Below are 15,830 nucleotides of genomic sequence, written 5' to 3' on the forward strand. Positions count from 1 at the left end.
CTGTGGAGTGTACCACCCCATCTGCAGGGGGGGCTGTGGAGGGCTGTGGAGTGCACCACCCCATCTGCCGGGAGGGGTGAGGGTAGGGCAGGGTGGCATGGCGTGGGGGTGCTGCTGGCTGCAGTGCAGTGGCTTCGTTCGCTGAGAAAAAGGACCATGAAAGAATTTGTGAGCCTTGTAAAAAAGGCAACTTGGGCGGCTCTTAAACCCAGAAAGAGCGCTTGTTTGGATCCTCCAAACATTTCAAACCCGGCCCTTCAAAGGCCTTTTACTTTGTGCGTGCTCACTGCGTCACAGCCAGCAACTTCCACGGGCCTCGTTTTCAGAAGTCCCCATTCATTGCATGCCCCCGGTCCATGTTGAGTAATAGCCGTGTGCGCGCGCGCCCTCCGCAGAAGGGCTGCGGTTCGGGCCCCAGCGCCGGTGTCACGGTGGGAAGAGCCCATTGACGCAGTTCAGAAGGCAACAAAGGAAGCGGTGGGCTGTCCCGCGGACGCCCTCGGGTCCCGCCGCCCTCATCAGCTACAGTAGGGTCTGTTTTCTCGGAAGGGCTTGGAAATGTTTACTCAGCCACGCCTTTCTTCCACGGTCAGATGATCCGGGCGGCTGGCCTCTGGGCTCCCGGGTTCCCAGGGGTCACTGTCCGCCGGCTGTTTTCCTGGCGTCCTTGTCTCGCTCCTGCGCTTTTGAGGTTGAGGTTTCCTGTTAATGGACTCTTCCTCCCGCGCTCGTCTGAGGGGGGTGACGGTGACGCGGTTCCAGCTCTCCGCGTCCTTGCTTCTGGTTTCCACCCCCACCCCCCCCCCACCCCCTCCCCTCGTTGAACCTTGCAACGCTTTTACAACGGACAGTTGTCCCGGAGAGGGAAACTCAATCTGGTAGTCGTGACGATAAGAATAAAAAATATTGAGTTGACTGCTGAAGTCGGTGCTGCTGTGTGTTTGTTTTTATGTTTGCTTGTGTGCAAGTACACACACACACACCTTCTTGCCCTCACCAGCTGCTGTTGGCTTCTGCTCTACAGGAACTTTCTGAACTCATTTTTTCTCCAACTTCCACTCACCAGCCTGCCCGTATCAGTTCCTACCTGTCTGGTGTTGGACACACTTTTTTCCCCCAAGGTGGTGTTGGCTCCATCTGAAATAGCTCAACGGAATTTGTGTCCAGCGTGGTTATGTGGGAGGGGTGCACTGGATTAGTCTGCTGTTTGGGTTGTTGTTTTAATTACTCTCATCTCTGACAGTTGTTTTATTGCAGTATAAACTGCGACGTGGGAAGAAAAACACTGTGGGACACTAAAAGCTTTGCCCTCAAACTTGTGTGGAAAACGGAAACTTTGTGGTTTTCTTCAAAGGGATTAGAAGGCTTTCATCTTCAAGGACACCTTGCATTTATTTCTGTTACTGCCACTTCTACCTTCGTTTTGTATGCATTGTCCTGAAACATGCAGGGTTTCTCTTAACTGTCCCCTGTCAGCTGAGAGCAGTCCTCTGAGCCGTTTCTCATAAACCCTTGTGTCTGGATAAGGAAATCCAGGCATTTCCCTTTCATTTTGTGCGTGGAGCTTGTGGGCATTCTGCTGTGATGCGTAATGCAGAGATGATCACCGTTTCAGGGGGAAGGATTTTCAGTCGTTGGCTAATCAAGGGAAGAAAGCCACAACACAAATATGCTTACGAAACGTACATATCACACAACAGAATGTAATATTTGGTATAGCTGCCATTTCACTTCTGATTCTCCTGTATAATTTGTTCATGGGCCAGCATGTTTCTCTACTGAAGGAGGTGGCTACTCATGGCTACATAGTGCTACACATGGGAGCCCTTTTTCTGTGGGGCAGACCACCACGCTGGCAGAAGTGCGGACTAGCGAGCAGATGTTCTGCAGTGCAGACTAGCGAGCAGATGTTCTGCAGTGCAGACTAGCGAGCAGATGTTCTGCAGTGCAGATTAGCGAGCAGATGTTCTGCTGCACTTCTGCACTCTGTCGGTCACCGTCTCGCACTGGGGAATGCTGGTGTGAGGCCATGCGGGTCATGGGCTGCTGCTCTCTGGCGCTGGTGTGAGGGCGTGCGGGTCATGGGCTGCTGCTCTCTGGCGCTGGTGTGAGGGCGTGCGGGTCATGGGCTGCTGCTCTCTGGCGCTGGTGTGAGGCCGTGCGGGTCATGGGCTGCTGCTCTCTGGTGCTGGTGTGAGGCCGTGCGGGTCATGGGCTGCTGCTCTCTGGTGCTGGTGTGAGGCCGTGCGGGTCATGGGCTGCTGCTCTCTGGTGCTGGTGTGAGGCTGTGCGGGTCATGGGCTGCTGCTCTCTGGCGCTGGTGTGAGGCCATGCGGGTCATGGGCTGCTGCTCTCTGGTGCTGGTGTGAGGGCGTGCGGGTCATGGGCTGCTGCTCTCTGGTGCTGGTGTGAGGCCGTGCGGGTCATGGGCTGCTGCTCTCTGGTGCTGGTGTGAGGGCCGTGCGGGTCATGGGCTGCTGCTCTCTGGTGCTGGTGTGAGGCGTGCGGGTCATGGGCTGCTGCTCTCTGGCGCTGGTGTGAGGCGTGCGGGTCATGGGCTGCTGCTCTCTGGCGCTGGTGTGAGGCCGTGCGGGTCATGGGCTGCTGCTCTCTGGTGCTGGTGTGAGGCCATGCGGGTCATGACTGCTGCTCTCTGGTGCTGGTGTGAGGCTGTGCGGGTCATGGGCTGCTGCTCTCTGGCGCTGGTGTGAGGCCATGCGGGTCATGGGCTGCTGCTCTCTGGTGCTGGTGTGAGGCCATGCGGGTCACAGGCTGCTGCTCTCTGGTGCTGGTGTGAGGCCGTGCGGGTCATGGGCTGCTGCTCTCTGGTGCTGGTGTGAGGCCATGCGGGTCACAGGCTGCTGCTCTCTGGTGCTGGTGTGAGGCCGTGCGGGTCACAGGCTGCTGCTCTCTGGTGCTGGTGTGAGGCCGTGCGGGTCATGGGCTGCTGCTCTCTGGTGCTGGTGTGAGGGCGTGCGGGTCATGGGCTGCTGCTCTCTGGCGCTGGTGTGAGGCTGTGCGGGAGGAGGACGTTTCCCTGTGGAATCCCGGCGGTGAACTCTGGCCCCGTGTCCTCGGCGGGCTGCGGGCTAACCCCCCCCCCGGTCAGCTAGAGTCAGGGGGTGGATGGATTCTCCCTAATTTTCCCAAACCCGCCCCTGCGCTCCCCGTCCCCCCTCCCACCCAGGTGACCTCCTCATGTGTAGGCCACACCTCTCTGTCGGGGGGGTGGGGGGGCTCCATGGATTCTGAAGGGGTTGTTTTTTCTGTTTTGTCTTTGCTGGTGGGCCATGGGAGAGGTGCTGGGCCCTTTGTGCTCGTTCCCCTGGGCCTGTGAGGGCGATTGTTTTCCCCCTGTCAGCTCGCATCGCCGCCGAGGAGCCTGATGCACGCACGCGGGGCAGCGGCGGGTGACATCACCCGCTCGGACCCGCCCACGCCGGCCGCAGCGTTCTCCCGCGGGCGGGTCGGGGTTATCATGGCAACGGCCGGGAGGGCGGGCGCACGTGGAGCGCTGGGCTCACGCGGTCTCTGGGAGGCCGTTTGCGTCGCGCTCCGCGGCGGGTAGAGCAGCTCCACGCCTGGCAGCCGGTCAGCGCCTCGGCCGCCGTGAAATGTGGCGTGACCGTAACAAGCCTACTGTTTTCCCGGCCCTCTCCCGCTGCGACGAATCGCCCATTATGAGCCGCTCAAATCGATTCCCCTGGTCGCTTATTACGATTTCCTGCAGCTGAGCATTTTTGGTGGGCGGGTTGGGAACTGGGAATTTATTGGGAAATGGCTGAGAAACCAGGTGGAGATTGTTTGTCTGAAGATTTTTATTTTCAGTGGCTCACGTGATGCAAGGATACTGGTGGTGTTTTGGTGTTTTCATAGAAGATATTCTTATTCACAGGGTTGCTGGTGTGCAGTCGATTCCTTATCAGTTGCGATTGCCTGTTTTTAGACCAATATCACCTTTAGAGGGGTGAAGTTGCTCAGGTCCCACAAGCTGGTATAGGTCCAGGTGCTGCCGGGATGAATTTTGGCTGCCTCCAGATAAATTTCAAACCGACAGCGCCATTTACCAACGAGTTGCTCTCAGTATATGAGTTGCTGTCTTTATGGATGTTTTGAAATGTAACACTGTTTTCTTTGTAGGCCTGCATGTACATTAGCCAAAGCTGTTGGGTCCCTTGAGACGGGAAGTGGTAATTTCATCCATCCGCCAGGTTTCCTTGTTTTCATTAAGCCAGTGGGTAGCCTCTTAAGAGGACAGGGTTTCCCCCGGTTAACTGCATTGTTGAGCCAGCCATCCCAGAGCCATTTTCCGTATCAGAGCCCTGAAATGAAATGAGGTCAGGTGACGCGGGAAGCGTGTGCAGCTTGGGAAGGCTCCGGTTCCTGGGCTCTGTCAGGTTCTTTAGATGGCAGGATGTCCCTCCCTTTAGGTGTCGCCTCTTGGTTTCCTGACCCTATTTTGAGTCATTGGACACTTGCAACGTGTCAGGTAAAGGTACCCCTTGTGTTCTTGAGTGTTCTTGAGTTACCCACTACCCAGTTTGTTCTGTTTATTTCACAGTTTTGGTGTTTTGTAGTTTTTTTGGTTTGTTGGTATTGATAGTTGTTGACCTGTTCATCGAAACTGCGAGCAAGTCAAGCTTGTTTTCAGTTTGTTGCTCAAAAATGACACATCAGATCTTCTGTGAAGCCCTTCAGAGGTTTGGTTGTGCTATTTTGGGATGGCCTTTCTGTCTGTGCGCCCACACAGTCAGGCGAGCGTCTTGAACGTTGCGTGATCAGCTCAAAGGAACCGAGTCACGCTGCTGTTGAGAAATGCTTCTCTGGGTGGGGGGGTGCTTCTCCAGTCGGCACCGCCCGCGTGTCCTGAAAGGACGCGACAGCTCTGCGGTCTGAGGCTCCGGGCCGTCAGCGAGCTCCTCGCGCCTGACGGCCGCACGCAACAGGCCGGACGCAGCGGCGTGGTGGGCATCACCTGCCTTTCCCCGCACGCTTTCACGCTGGCCTGTTTTCGGTGGGCATGCGCTCCCCTCCCCCATCCTCGCAGGCCCTCGGACCCCCCACCCCCACAGGCCGTGCTCCAGTTCCACCGCGCTGGCCACTGGGCCATTAACGGACCGTCTGCTCGTCAGCGCACTCCACACAATCGCCCTGACACACGGGGGAGAGCGTGGGGGGGGGGGGGGGGCGCATGGGACACCCCATCACAGCTTGCATCAACTGCTTGCGCCCCAATCCTGCCATTTGAGTTTTTGTGAGGTGTGGGGCCGTTTGCACTTTATATTATTTTCACTGCAGAAAAGTCTGTCTTGACAAATGTTGAGACTAAATCTTTTTTTTCTGCCAAGTAAGAAACATTAGCTTGTTTTAAGTTATTTTGCTTGTTTTAAATTATGTTGCTTGACAAGTGAAATTGTCTTACCCCTTTGCCAAATCTTGTAATGAGTAAAACTATCTCACCTCATTGGCTTTTTGACTTATTTAGCAAAAAAAAGGTCATAGAAATGAGAATTTAAGTGTAAATATAAGACTGCAATACTTACGATGGACTTATTTTGTGACGTTTGCATTTTTCTTCGTTGTCCTTAGAGGTACTTTGCTTTTGAAGTGAAAATTCAAGGACTGGTGCAAGGCTCTTGTTCTTGCCCCGAACCCCCTACCCCCCCAGTCGACGTGGGTCCACGCACGAGAAGATCGCCATTGTTCCCGGACCCCTTGTTTGACAGAGCAGGGCAAGCGCTCTTTGAGGGGGGGGGCGTCTTCCCCTGCTGAGAGAGGATAGTGCTGGGATGGTGGGGTCATGACCTCTCGTGGGGGCCAAGCACTACGATTGGCTCTGGGTGGGAGGAATTCCTCTGCATTCCAACCGCATTCCATAGCTGAGCACTGCGCCCTGGGTGGATACGGACACACACACACACACGAACACACGCGCGCACACACACACACATACACACACACGTACACACATAAACACACACAAACACACACACTCACACACACACAAACACATACACACACACACGTGCACACACAGAAACGCACACGCACACAAACATTCACACATGAACACACAAACACACTCACTCACATACACACATGCGCACACATAAACACACACAAACACACACACACACGTACACACATGAAGACACACAAACACACTCACATACACACATGCGCACACATAAACACACACAAACACACTTGTACACACATAAACATGCACGTACGCATGAATTTAGCTAGATGTTTCAACTGTTTTTAGTGGGGTGTTTTTAACTAAACAACTCCAAGGAAGAGGTCATTTTCAAATGTTTTCTGGCCTTGTTCAGGGAAGTTCAAATGCAGTTTGATGTTCAGAAGGTCAAAATGTAATTTGAAGGAAATAGAAAATGGTCAAGTTATGATTTTTTCCAATGAACAGCCCACAATTTTGTTCAAACCAGCCCCAGACCATAAGCACCAGTCATACACCGTTTATATCATCAAAGGGTACTGCCTTCAGCAGTCCTTGCAGGTCAATTTCCTGCTATACAGTTTTGGAACAGCTGTTTTAACTCAGCATTACCAAATAGTCAGAGGCTTCACTTTCTGGCAAGGACCAAATCTGAAGTAACTTGTACAATGAAGTAATGTGTGCATAACTGTGATTCTACTTTGTGGGGATGGTCACAGAGAGATGTGTATTGAACTCATTAGTTCATTTCACCCCTTTGGAGAATGCTGAATCAAACAGCTTTTAGTTTCAACACCATGACAACGGTCCAAGACCCTGTTTCATGCAGAGCGCTCAGGCCGTTGCCAGCAATAAATCTAAACGTTTGTCTATTTGTAGTAAGATAGAAGTTTCATATTACTGCCAAAAATAAAAGCGCAGTCTGGGCCACCAACATGGCAGCCCCCCTCCCCCCCTCCCCAGTGTACAGCGGAGATGGATTCACCCAGCATGCAGCAGGAGGAGCTTGGTCTGCCATACGCCACTAATGTCATTCCAGGTTGACATAAAAAAAGAAAACTGCCAACATGTGATGTATACTTTCATATTTATAGTTTAGTTTTCATATGTAGGTCGAGTTATACGGTGGGGACACCGGCCGACGGTGTCAACAGCAGCGAAAGAGCACATCCTTTTTTCAGAAACTGCTTTTCACGCCGGCAATCGGCCTTCATAATAGCTTCTCATAAAGCGAAAGTCAGGTCTGTGCTTTTTGCAACAAAGATATCGTCCATGGTGATGAAATATCATGGAGCGGTGCTGTGGCATTTTGGAACGTCACATTTAAATGTCTTATGCATTTTTTCTGTGTGGCTTAGTGGTACATATGATTGGTAGATGAATTGCTGCCGGTGCTGGTTATTTTGCACCGTGAAATGTTTGCATCCTGGCAAGTGCCGAAAGGTGTTGTGCTTGAGTTTCACTAGTTGAATAATACGCAGGAGACCCAATACTGTTGGCCGTTCCTTGCTCAGACCATGTCCGGAATACACAATGGGGGGTAGAACCCTGAGTTTTTGCCTGTTTGCTCTCTGAGGTGTCCCGGGTTCTCATCTCACTGTAAAGGGGGAGACTACTCCACCTGAGCCACGGCAACATTATCCTTTGAGTGACTGCTGCCGTTGTCATAGAAACGTAGGACAAAGATGAGCATTCCCTTGTAAGCGGTCTTCAGACATTGGCAGCCCAACTCCTGTTATCTCTGTTGATTCAAACCGATGGTTAATCTGCCTGTGATAACATTGTTTCATCCTGTAGACCCCTTTATGTAAATTGGCAGCAGAGATGGGATCATTTTAGACCAACGTGTTGTGAAACGGGGCTATCCAGTTGTCCTTCGCAAAAAAGACCGGACCCATCTGACTTTCTGAATGTTCCACAGGGTCGTAATCGACAGGTTAAAAAAACAAAAAAAACAAAACAAAAAGAAAGCTTTCTCTGTTGTGAACGCTCTACAGGAAGTGCTCAGTGGCCCTCACTTCCTGTCACAGGGCCGATGTTTGTTTCTGGCATGTTTGCTACGAAAGAGGAAGCTGCCACTGGAGCTCTGTCGCTTCTGACCCTGAAACAAAATGTAAAAATCCACTTACTCAGAATGAGGTATCTTACGGGTTATCGTTTTTATTTTCAAATTAATTCATTTTTGTTTTCATTTGAAATAAGGATTTACTTGAAAATTCTGCTTGTTTTAAATTAAATTAAATTAAATTAAATTTAAATTATGAGGTTCATAATCCCTGAAAATGCCACCCGCCAACCCTCCACCGCCTTTTTAATGTTCACATTCCAAAAGTATGGCGAACGCCCAAGCCCTCCATTTCTCCCTTGAGAAAGAGGGGTTTGTAATGGACTGAAAATGCCCACTTTCACATGACCCCCCTTCCCCCGCTCAAGACCGAGGGGGTGCGGAATCTCTGGTTACCTGATGCTGGAGATAACATTCAGCAGATATGCCGCCCCTCCCATAATGCACTGCAGATCTCTCTCTCCAGTTGTCCTGCTCGACAGTGTGGCTTCAGTACAACACTGGTTTCCATGATCAAATGGCCCTACGTGGTCAGAGTGAGTCGTAAGTGTGGCCAAGAGTAGTAAGTGTGGCCATATATCAAGTGCAGATATAAAATGGATATAAAATATTCTTGTGTAACTGAATATAATATAGCTAAATGTAGTGTCTTGGGTTTTATCTGTGTGACTTTAGCAATAGTATTTCTAATTTCCAAAAACAACTGAAAGCTTTTTTGGTTGTTTTGCATAACAATTTGGGCCCCATGTCTCTGCCGTGTCTGCTAGTTCTTTGCCAGTCCTGCTTGTCCTGGAGTTTGAATCAAAGCTGAAAGAAGACTTTTTATGGCTAAAAAAGGCTTTTTAGTTGTGGATTTGGGGAGGGGTTATCTCGTGGGATGCCCTTGACCCTGTGCTGATATTTGTCTAGTGGACTCTGTGGTCTTGGAGCTGACAGCAAAGTGCTTGGTGGTACTTACAGAGCAGTTATGATGCAATGCAGCTGTAATCACTTAGCCCATAGACTGCAGCCTTGTGCTGTGCGGGGAGCAGAGTGCCTATTTTTAGAGCTGTGTACAGTAACTAAAGTTCTGGGGGGGGGGGGGTGAGGGGGGGTATTCGTCACATGCAGTTTTAATGCTGTTCTAACATCTTTCGGTCGCATCGCTTTGCTGCGTGTTGTTTTGTAGTTGTTTTGAGGCCGTAAAGTAAAGTGGCTGTTGGCATTTCCAGGATGACAGGAATGACTCGGTCAGTTGCAGTGCAACCTAACCTTTCTTTCCAGCCACTCTTACTGTTCCTCGCCATGTTACGTGGTCAAAGTTAGTGTTTTAGTGGGTTTTTAGATCTGTGTCCCTCTCCATTTTGACAGGAGTTCAGGGATATACAGTAAACAGGCTTGCTCTCCAAAGACTTAGAAGTTTAAGCCAGTTCCGTTTTACTTGCAGCCGGTAAGCATGCTGCTCGGAAGCCTACTGTTGGTAGAATGACAACCGTTGACATTTAGTGGCTCAGACCGCTCTGCATTAGGAGGGTAGAGTGGCTCAGACCGCTCTGCATTAGGAGCCTGGAGTGGCTCAGACCGCTCTGCATTAGGAGCCTGGAGTGGCTCAGACCGCTCTGCATTAGGAGCCTGGAGTGGCTCAGACCGCTCTGCATTAGGAGCCTGGAGTGCCTCAGACCGCTCTGCATTAGGAGGGTAGAGTGGCTCAGACCGCTCTGCATTAGGAGCCTGGAGTGCCTCGGACCGCTCTGCATTAGGAGGGTAGAGTGGCTCAGACCGCTCTGCATTGGGAGCCTGGAGTGGCTCAGACCGCTCTGCATTGGGAGCCTGGAGTGGCTCAAACCGCTCTGCATTAGGAGGGTGGAGTGGCTCAGACCGCTCTGCATTAGGAGCCTGGAGTGGCTCAGACCGCTCTGCATTAGGAGCCTGGAGTGGCTCAGACCGCTCTGCATTAGGAGTCTGGAGTGGCTCAGACCGCTCTGCATTAGGAGGGTGGAGTGACTCAGACCGCTCTGCATTAGGAGCCTGGAGTGGCTCAGACCGCTCTGCATTAGGAGCCTGGAGTGGCTCAGACCGCTCTGCATTAGGAGCCTGGAGTGGCTCAGACCGCTCTGCATTAGGAGCCTGGAGTGGCTCAGACCTCTCTACATTAGGAGGGTAGAGTGGCTCAGACCGCTCTGCATTAGGAGTCTGGAGTGGCTCAGACCGCTCTACATTAGGAGGGTAGAGTGGCTCAGACCGCTCTGCATTAGGAGTCTGGAGTGGCTCAGACCGCTCTGCATTAGGAGTCTGGAGTGGCTCAGACCTCTCTGCATTAGGAGGGTAGAGTGGCTCAGACCGCTCTGCATTAGGAGCCTGGAGTGGCTCAGACCGCTCTGCATTAGGAGGGTAGAGTGGCTCAGACCGCTCTGCATTAGGAGTCTGGAGTGGCTCAGACCGCTCTGCATTAGGAGCCTGGAGTGGCTCAGACCGCTCTGCATTAGGAGCCTGGAGTGGCTCAGACCGCTCTGCATTAGGAGGGTAGAGTGGCTCAGACCGCTCTGCATTAGGAGTCTGGAGTGGCTCAGACCGCTCTGCATTAGGAGTCTGGAGTGGCTCAGACCGCTCTGCATTAGGAGGGTAGAGTGGCTCAGACCGCTCTGCATTAGGAGGGTAGAGTGACTCAGACCGCTCTGCATTAGGAGGGTAGAGTGGCTCAGACCGCTCTGCATTAGGAGCCTGGAGTGGCTCAGACCGCTCTGCATTAGGAGTCTGGAGTGGCTCAGACCGCTCTGCATTAGGAGCCTGGAGTGGCTCAGACCGCTCTGCATTAGGAGTGTTATTTCCCTCTTGTTTTTGTAAACCCAGCCTGGTCCTCCTAAGAGCCATGTGCCTGTGGTCCGTGCCAGGTTTTCGGGGCAGTCGTTGAGTCCCCTGTCCCCGGCAGCAGTGGCGGTGATTGTTGGAGCGGTAACCTGAGTGTGTGAAGCGCAGAGGGGCCCCTGAGAAAGTGCGTCTGCAGGACCCCCGGCGGGTCGCCGTGCGACGCGCTCTCCGCTTACGCGGGGGTTCAGCTCCCACCCGCCGGCCCTTCCCCGTCCCACCTGCGCCCCTTTCACAATGCGCCTTTGTTCCCTGCCCACGGCATTCTGGGATAGCTGTCATATGAGAAGCTGGGGACTACTCTGCTGCAACTTATTCAGGAGTTGATTTTTTTTTGGTTTTTTTTTTGGTTCGAGTCTCTGAATTGTGGTGCCAGCCTTCAGGTGATTCATTTAATTGGTGGTAATTAAGGTTTTCACCGCAGTCAAGTGGGGGGAGAGGCTGTCAGGCTTTTGTACTGTAAAAGACCTTGTGTTCTAGATTACATGTTTTAAGCATTCTTCCTGTCTGTAGCAAAAAATGCATCTATTAGTCTGGTCAGAGAATGAACACTTCCCCTGTGCATAGTTGCTTCCATTATCGGGGATCTTGCGTCTATTGATCTTTGGTTTTTTTTCATTTTGGTGGTGGTGACTCCCGGCTTTCGATTGGTTATACCCACTACTTCCATTTGCGTTTATCTTCTTTTAACTGTGGGGGGTGACTAGGAATTGCCCAAGTTTAAAGAAAACTAGCCAGTTACAAGACTGCATGTAAAGAGACTTCTCAGTTTTGACAGTGCATCGTACAGTCGAGCGGTAGACTCACTTCCTGGTTGGTTAGTGTTTGTTTGTCTTTTTTTGTGTATGCTCAGAAACGGTCTTACAGTGAACAGGAAGCTCTTCTTTCCTCTTCTGCAGTTCAAGTGGTTTTTTTTAATTTATTGGTTAGTAACGTGTTGCTTTAGTGTTTTGAAGGCAGAGTCAGACAAGTGAACAGGAAAGCCCTATGTGCAGGCTGATCGTCGTACCGATCAACGATGTCGTATTTCTGGATAGACGGTTACCGTGGCACCCACTGGTCTGTGTGTGACCCCCCTTGTACCTGTCAGCACGTGGAGCCAGGCTGGTAAGTTGTTTCTTGTTCAGTTCGTATCCCAGAGTGGTAAGATCAGCTACTTTTTAGAGGCTCTTTGGGTAGCGGTGTTACCAGTCCAGTAATATGGACTCCAGCGAAGGGAAACTGATACAAAGCTGTCAGTCTGTTTCATAAATAACGGTGGTTCCCCAGCAGTGGGTCTGGACCCATTGGTGAGCTGGATTGAGGTGAAGCACGAATACTCGAGTGCTTTCTGTCGGTCATGGTTACGGAAAGTTGAATTCTCCTCCTATAGACCGTACAAGTCCCGCATTCTGTAGGCTGAAATGCTTGTTTCTGGTGGATTTCATGGAACTCGAGGGTTCATATTTTTAATTTGTTGTAGAAGAAGAAGGTTAATTCCTGACAATGCGCTTGTGAGCTCTCGGATACATTCAGTAGCCTGGTCGGGTGCGGGGGTTGTTGTTGTCTGCGGTGTTGGCATTCATTGGCCCAGTCGTCGTGATTGAAGTGGCGCGGGGAGGATGGTTGGCCGGTCAGCTGGCCTGCGTCAGGCTGAGATGAGCACCTGCCGAAAGACTGTGAAAGAGCTGTGACTGTGTGTGTGCGTGTGTGTGTGTGTGTGGGTGTGTGTGTGGGTGTGTGTGTGTGGGTGTGCGTGTGTGCGTGTGTGCGTATGCGTGTGTGTGTGTGGGTGTTTGTGGGTGTGGGCGTGGGCGTGTGCGTGTGCGTGTGCGTGTGTGCGTATGCGTGTGTGTGTGTGGGTGTGTGTGGTCGCGCGCGTGTGCGTGCGTGCGTGCGTGTGTGCGTGTGTGTGTGTATGTTTTTGTGCTGCAGTAAGGTGCCCTTGTGAAATATTGCCTTGCTTTATCAGTCTTGGCTGTGCTTTGGTTTCACTTGGCAATGAGCAGCAGAGGTAGTTCCTGTCATGTGATGATAAACTTTTTAGCCACTTGAGATTTTCTGGCTTAGTGCTGCAAGCTGCACTGCGCTCTTCATAAATCTCTCCCGGTCAGTACAGTAACCTACTGTGCTGGTCTCGCAAGACATTCGCCTTCTTTTAGGCAGACTGACTCCACAACGCATGCTTTGTTTTCGAACAAAATATTTGACTAGTGTTGAGAAATGGCTGTGCTGATCTGAATTTCCACATCCACCGAATGTTAGCGTGCATCCTACCAGCCCTTCTTAAAGGGAAAAGTAAAAAATGTCCCTTTCGAAAAATAGCCCGGTCTGGGAGGACTTCTGTAAATTGGTGGTGGGGGGGGGATGGTGGCGCTGGGGCAGATTTTTTTTTTAAAAGGCAGACTAAAGTGCCCCTCGTCCTGAAAAGACTCATTCACGTAGCAGAATGGGAGAGAGGCGGACAGTGCTGTCAGCACTCATTTGTATGATGTACTGTAAATGTAACAGGGCCAGACTGCTGGAGCTCCTTATCATAACATCCTCCGCGGTCCGAGGCAGAGCGCTCTCCCTCTGCAGCTCTCTCTGGCTGGGGGGAGGCCTGTTTTCTCTGTCCTGTACACCCAGTATCCACAGAACAAAAATAAATACCGGACTTCACCGAGCCTCGGGCTCAGGGTCTATGGCCCTCACTCTGTCCTCCCTGTGCTTTTGGGTTCCCTTTCTCCTTCTGTCTCTTTTGACAGACCTGTATGAAAGAGGGGAAAGAGACATCCCTTCTGAGTAGTTATTGATATATTGGGTCTATATTTTTGCAGATGTGCTCTTTTGTAACCCTGCAGGAATGCTTTAGATCTTTGTGGTCTTTAATTTAATCAGGCCCTTCTGGTCCCGGCAGTCGTCTTGGCTGCAGCGACTGTGCAGTCCGCAGCCACACCCCGCCTTGCGCAAAACTGTTCGTGGGCCCCCCCGTGAACGTTTGGTGAAGTGGTAGTTTTTTCAGGAACAGTGCCTTTCTGGCCAGTTGAGGTAGAGTTGGGGTAACGGGGCAATGAGAGCGCTGGGGGGGTCAATGCGGGTGCGTGGCTCTGTGTCCATGGCAATGTTTTGGGGGCGTCCCGTGGCGTCCCGCCCCTCTGACATACACCGGTGCTCACTCTGTCCCTCTCCTCCGCCTCCCCTCCCTCTAGCCGAGAGATGGACAGCAAGGACACCCTGAGGGGGCTGCAGAAGATGGAGGACCGCCCGGAGGAGCGAATGATCCGCGAGAAGCTCAAGGCCACCTGCATGCCCACCTGGAAGCACGAGTGGCTGGAGAGGCGGAGCAGGAAGGGACCTGTGGTGAGTCTGAGCCAATCACACGCTTCTGTACGTTCTCATCACTGAACAAGCCCAAAATCATTAGTGTCCACTGGCTTAAGGTCCAGGTGCCTCTTAAAACTGTTTCCTCTTCCCAAGCTGTCTAATTGCCTGGGAATGTGACTATTGCCGAAGATTTATTCACAAAATGTATTCATTAACCTTAAATGCCTGAAATTAATGACGTGGCATGAAGTATGAAAATAGAAATCTGTGAAAGTGTGAACGGTCTACAGTAAACCATTAATTTGATCGTCTGGGACGTGCTTTTATTGTCTCTGAAAGAGAAAACCAGCTAGATCCTGCTGAACTTCAGCTTAATTTCCTACCCCTGCTGGGTTTTTTTTCTGATTTTATCTTTCTTTTAAACTAAAGCCAATTTCTGCAGCACATTAGCCAGACATCTGAGCCTTCATTGGAAAGCACTCAAAACCTGTGAGAGTGAAGGACTAATTCATGATCACGCAGAGTTTGTGGAAGAGAAGTTGTTTAGAAGTAGTGTAAAGACACAAATCAAGGGACATAGAATTATACCCACATATAATTGGTGTATTAGAGGAAAATTGCTGCTGGTTTTCCTGCCGCTTCCTCTTTACTAAGCTCTGGCTTGGGAGACAAAGGAGAAATTTGATCGTCACATGAGGAGCGATTGGAAGTGGGCGTTGTGTGATCAGAGGCTTCCTGTCTTGAGCCCAGAGGCTTGTGTGCGTTGCGCAAGTTTGCTTTTCCCGCTGTTCCCGTGGTAACACTGACCCCGCCCCCTCAGGTGGTGAAACCCATTCCACTGAGACCGGACGGCAGCGAGGCAGGGCGGCAGGGGGGCGAGGGCGGAGGGGACACGCAGGCGCCCACGTCCCCCCAGTCCCGAGGCCGTCGCAGCCCCTCTCCCGGCCCCACCTCTTCCTCCTCTTCCTCTTGCTCTGGAAAGAACGGCGGGAAGCCCGAGTCTCCCGGTGTGCGCCGGAAGAGAGCGTCCCCGGTCCCAGTGAGTCCTGCTCCCCTCGTCTTACATGCCTGGGCATCCAACACCAGCACCAAAGAGACACACTCACCTGGTTACACCTACACTAAAGAGACACACTCACCTGGTTACACCTACACTAAAGAGACACACTCACCTGTTACACCTACACTAAAGAGACACACTCACCTGTTACACCTACACTAAAGAGACACACTCACCTGGATACACCTACACTAAAGAGACACACTCACCTGTTACACCTACACTAAAGAGACACACTCACCTGGTTACACCTACACTAAAGAGACACACTCACCTGGTTACACCTACACTAAAGACACACACTCTCCTGCTTTACACCTACACTAAAGACACACACTCACCTGGTTACACCTACACCAAAGAGACACACTCACCTGGTTACACCTACACTAAAGAGACACACTCACCTGCTTACACCTACACTAAAGAGACACACTCACCTGGTTACACCTACACTAAAGAGACACACTCACCTGCTTACACCTACACTAAAGAGACACACTCACCTGGTTACACCTACACTACAGAGACACACTCACCTGCTTACACCTACACTAAAGACACACACTCACCTGCTTTACACCTACACTAAAGACACACACTCACCTGGTTACACC

The 15,830-nt window shown here is 51.6% G+C and overlaps 1 protein-coding gene across 3 annotated transcripts in view; it reads left to right on the forward strand.

Annotated features, from left to right (window-relative positions):
* Window positions 1–15,830, forward strand: part of map3k1 (mitogen-activated protein kinase kinase kinase 1, E3 ubiquitin protein ligase) — a 48,796-nt gene that overhangs the window by 13,149 nt on the left and 19,817 nt on the right. For 2 of the 3 annotated variants that reach the window (XM_064306961.1, XM_064306962.1), the window contains exons 2-3: window positions 14,039–14,189; window positions 14,974–15,192. In XM_064306961.1, the coding sequence (XP_064163031.1) occupies window positions 14,039–14,189; window positions 14,974–15,192 (370 nt within the window). Of the gene's footprint in view, window positions 1–11,607; window positions 11,976–14,038; window positions 14,190–14,973; window positions 15,193–15,830 lie in introns of those variants that run through there. The other variant, XM_064306963.1, reaches the window with a different exon arrangement.

This window comes from Anguilla rostrata, chromosome 14 (genome assembly GCF_018555375.3).
Source record: "Anguilla rostrata isolate EN2019 chromosome 14, ASM1855537v3, whole genome shotgun sequence".
In the NCBI taxonomy this organism is placed as follows: domain Eukaryota; kingdom Metazoa; phylum Chordata; class Actinopteri; order Anguilliformes; family Anguillidae; genus Anguilla; species Anguilla rostrata.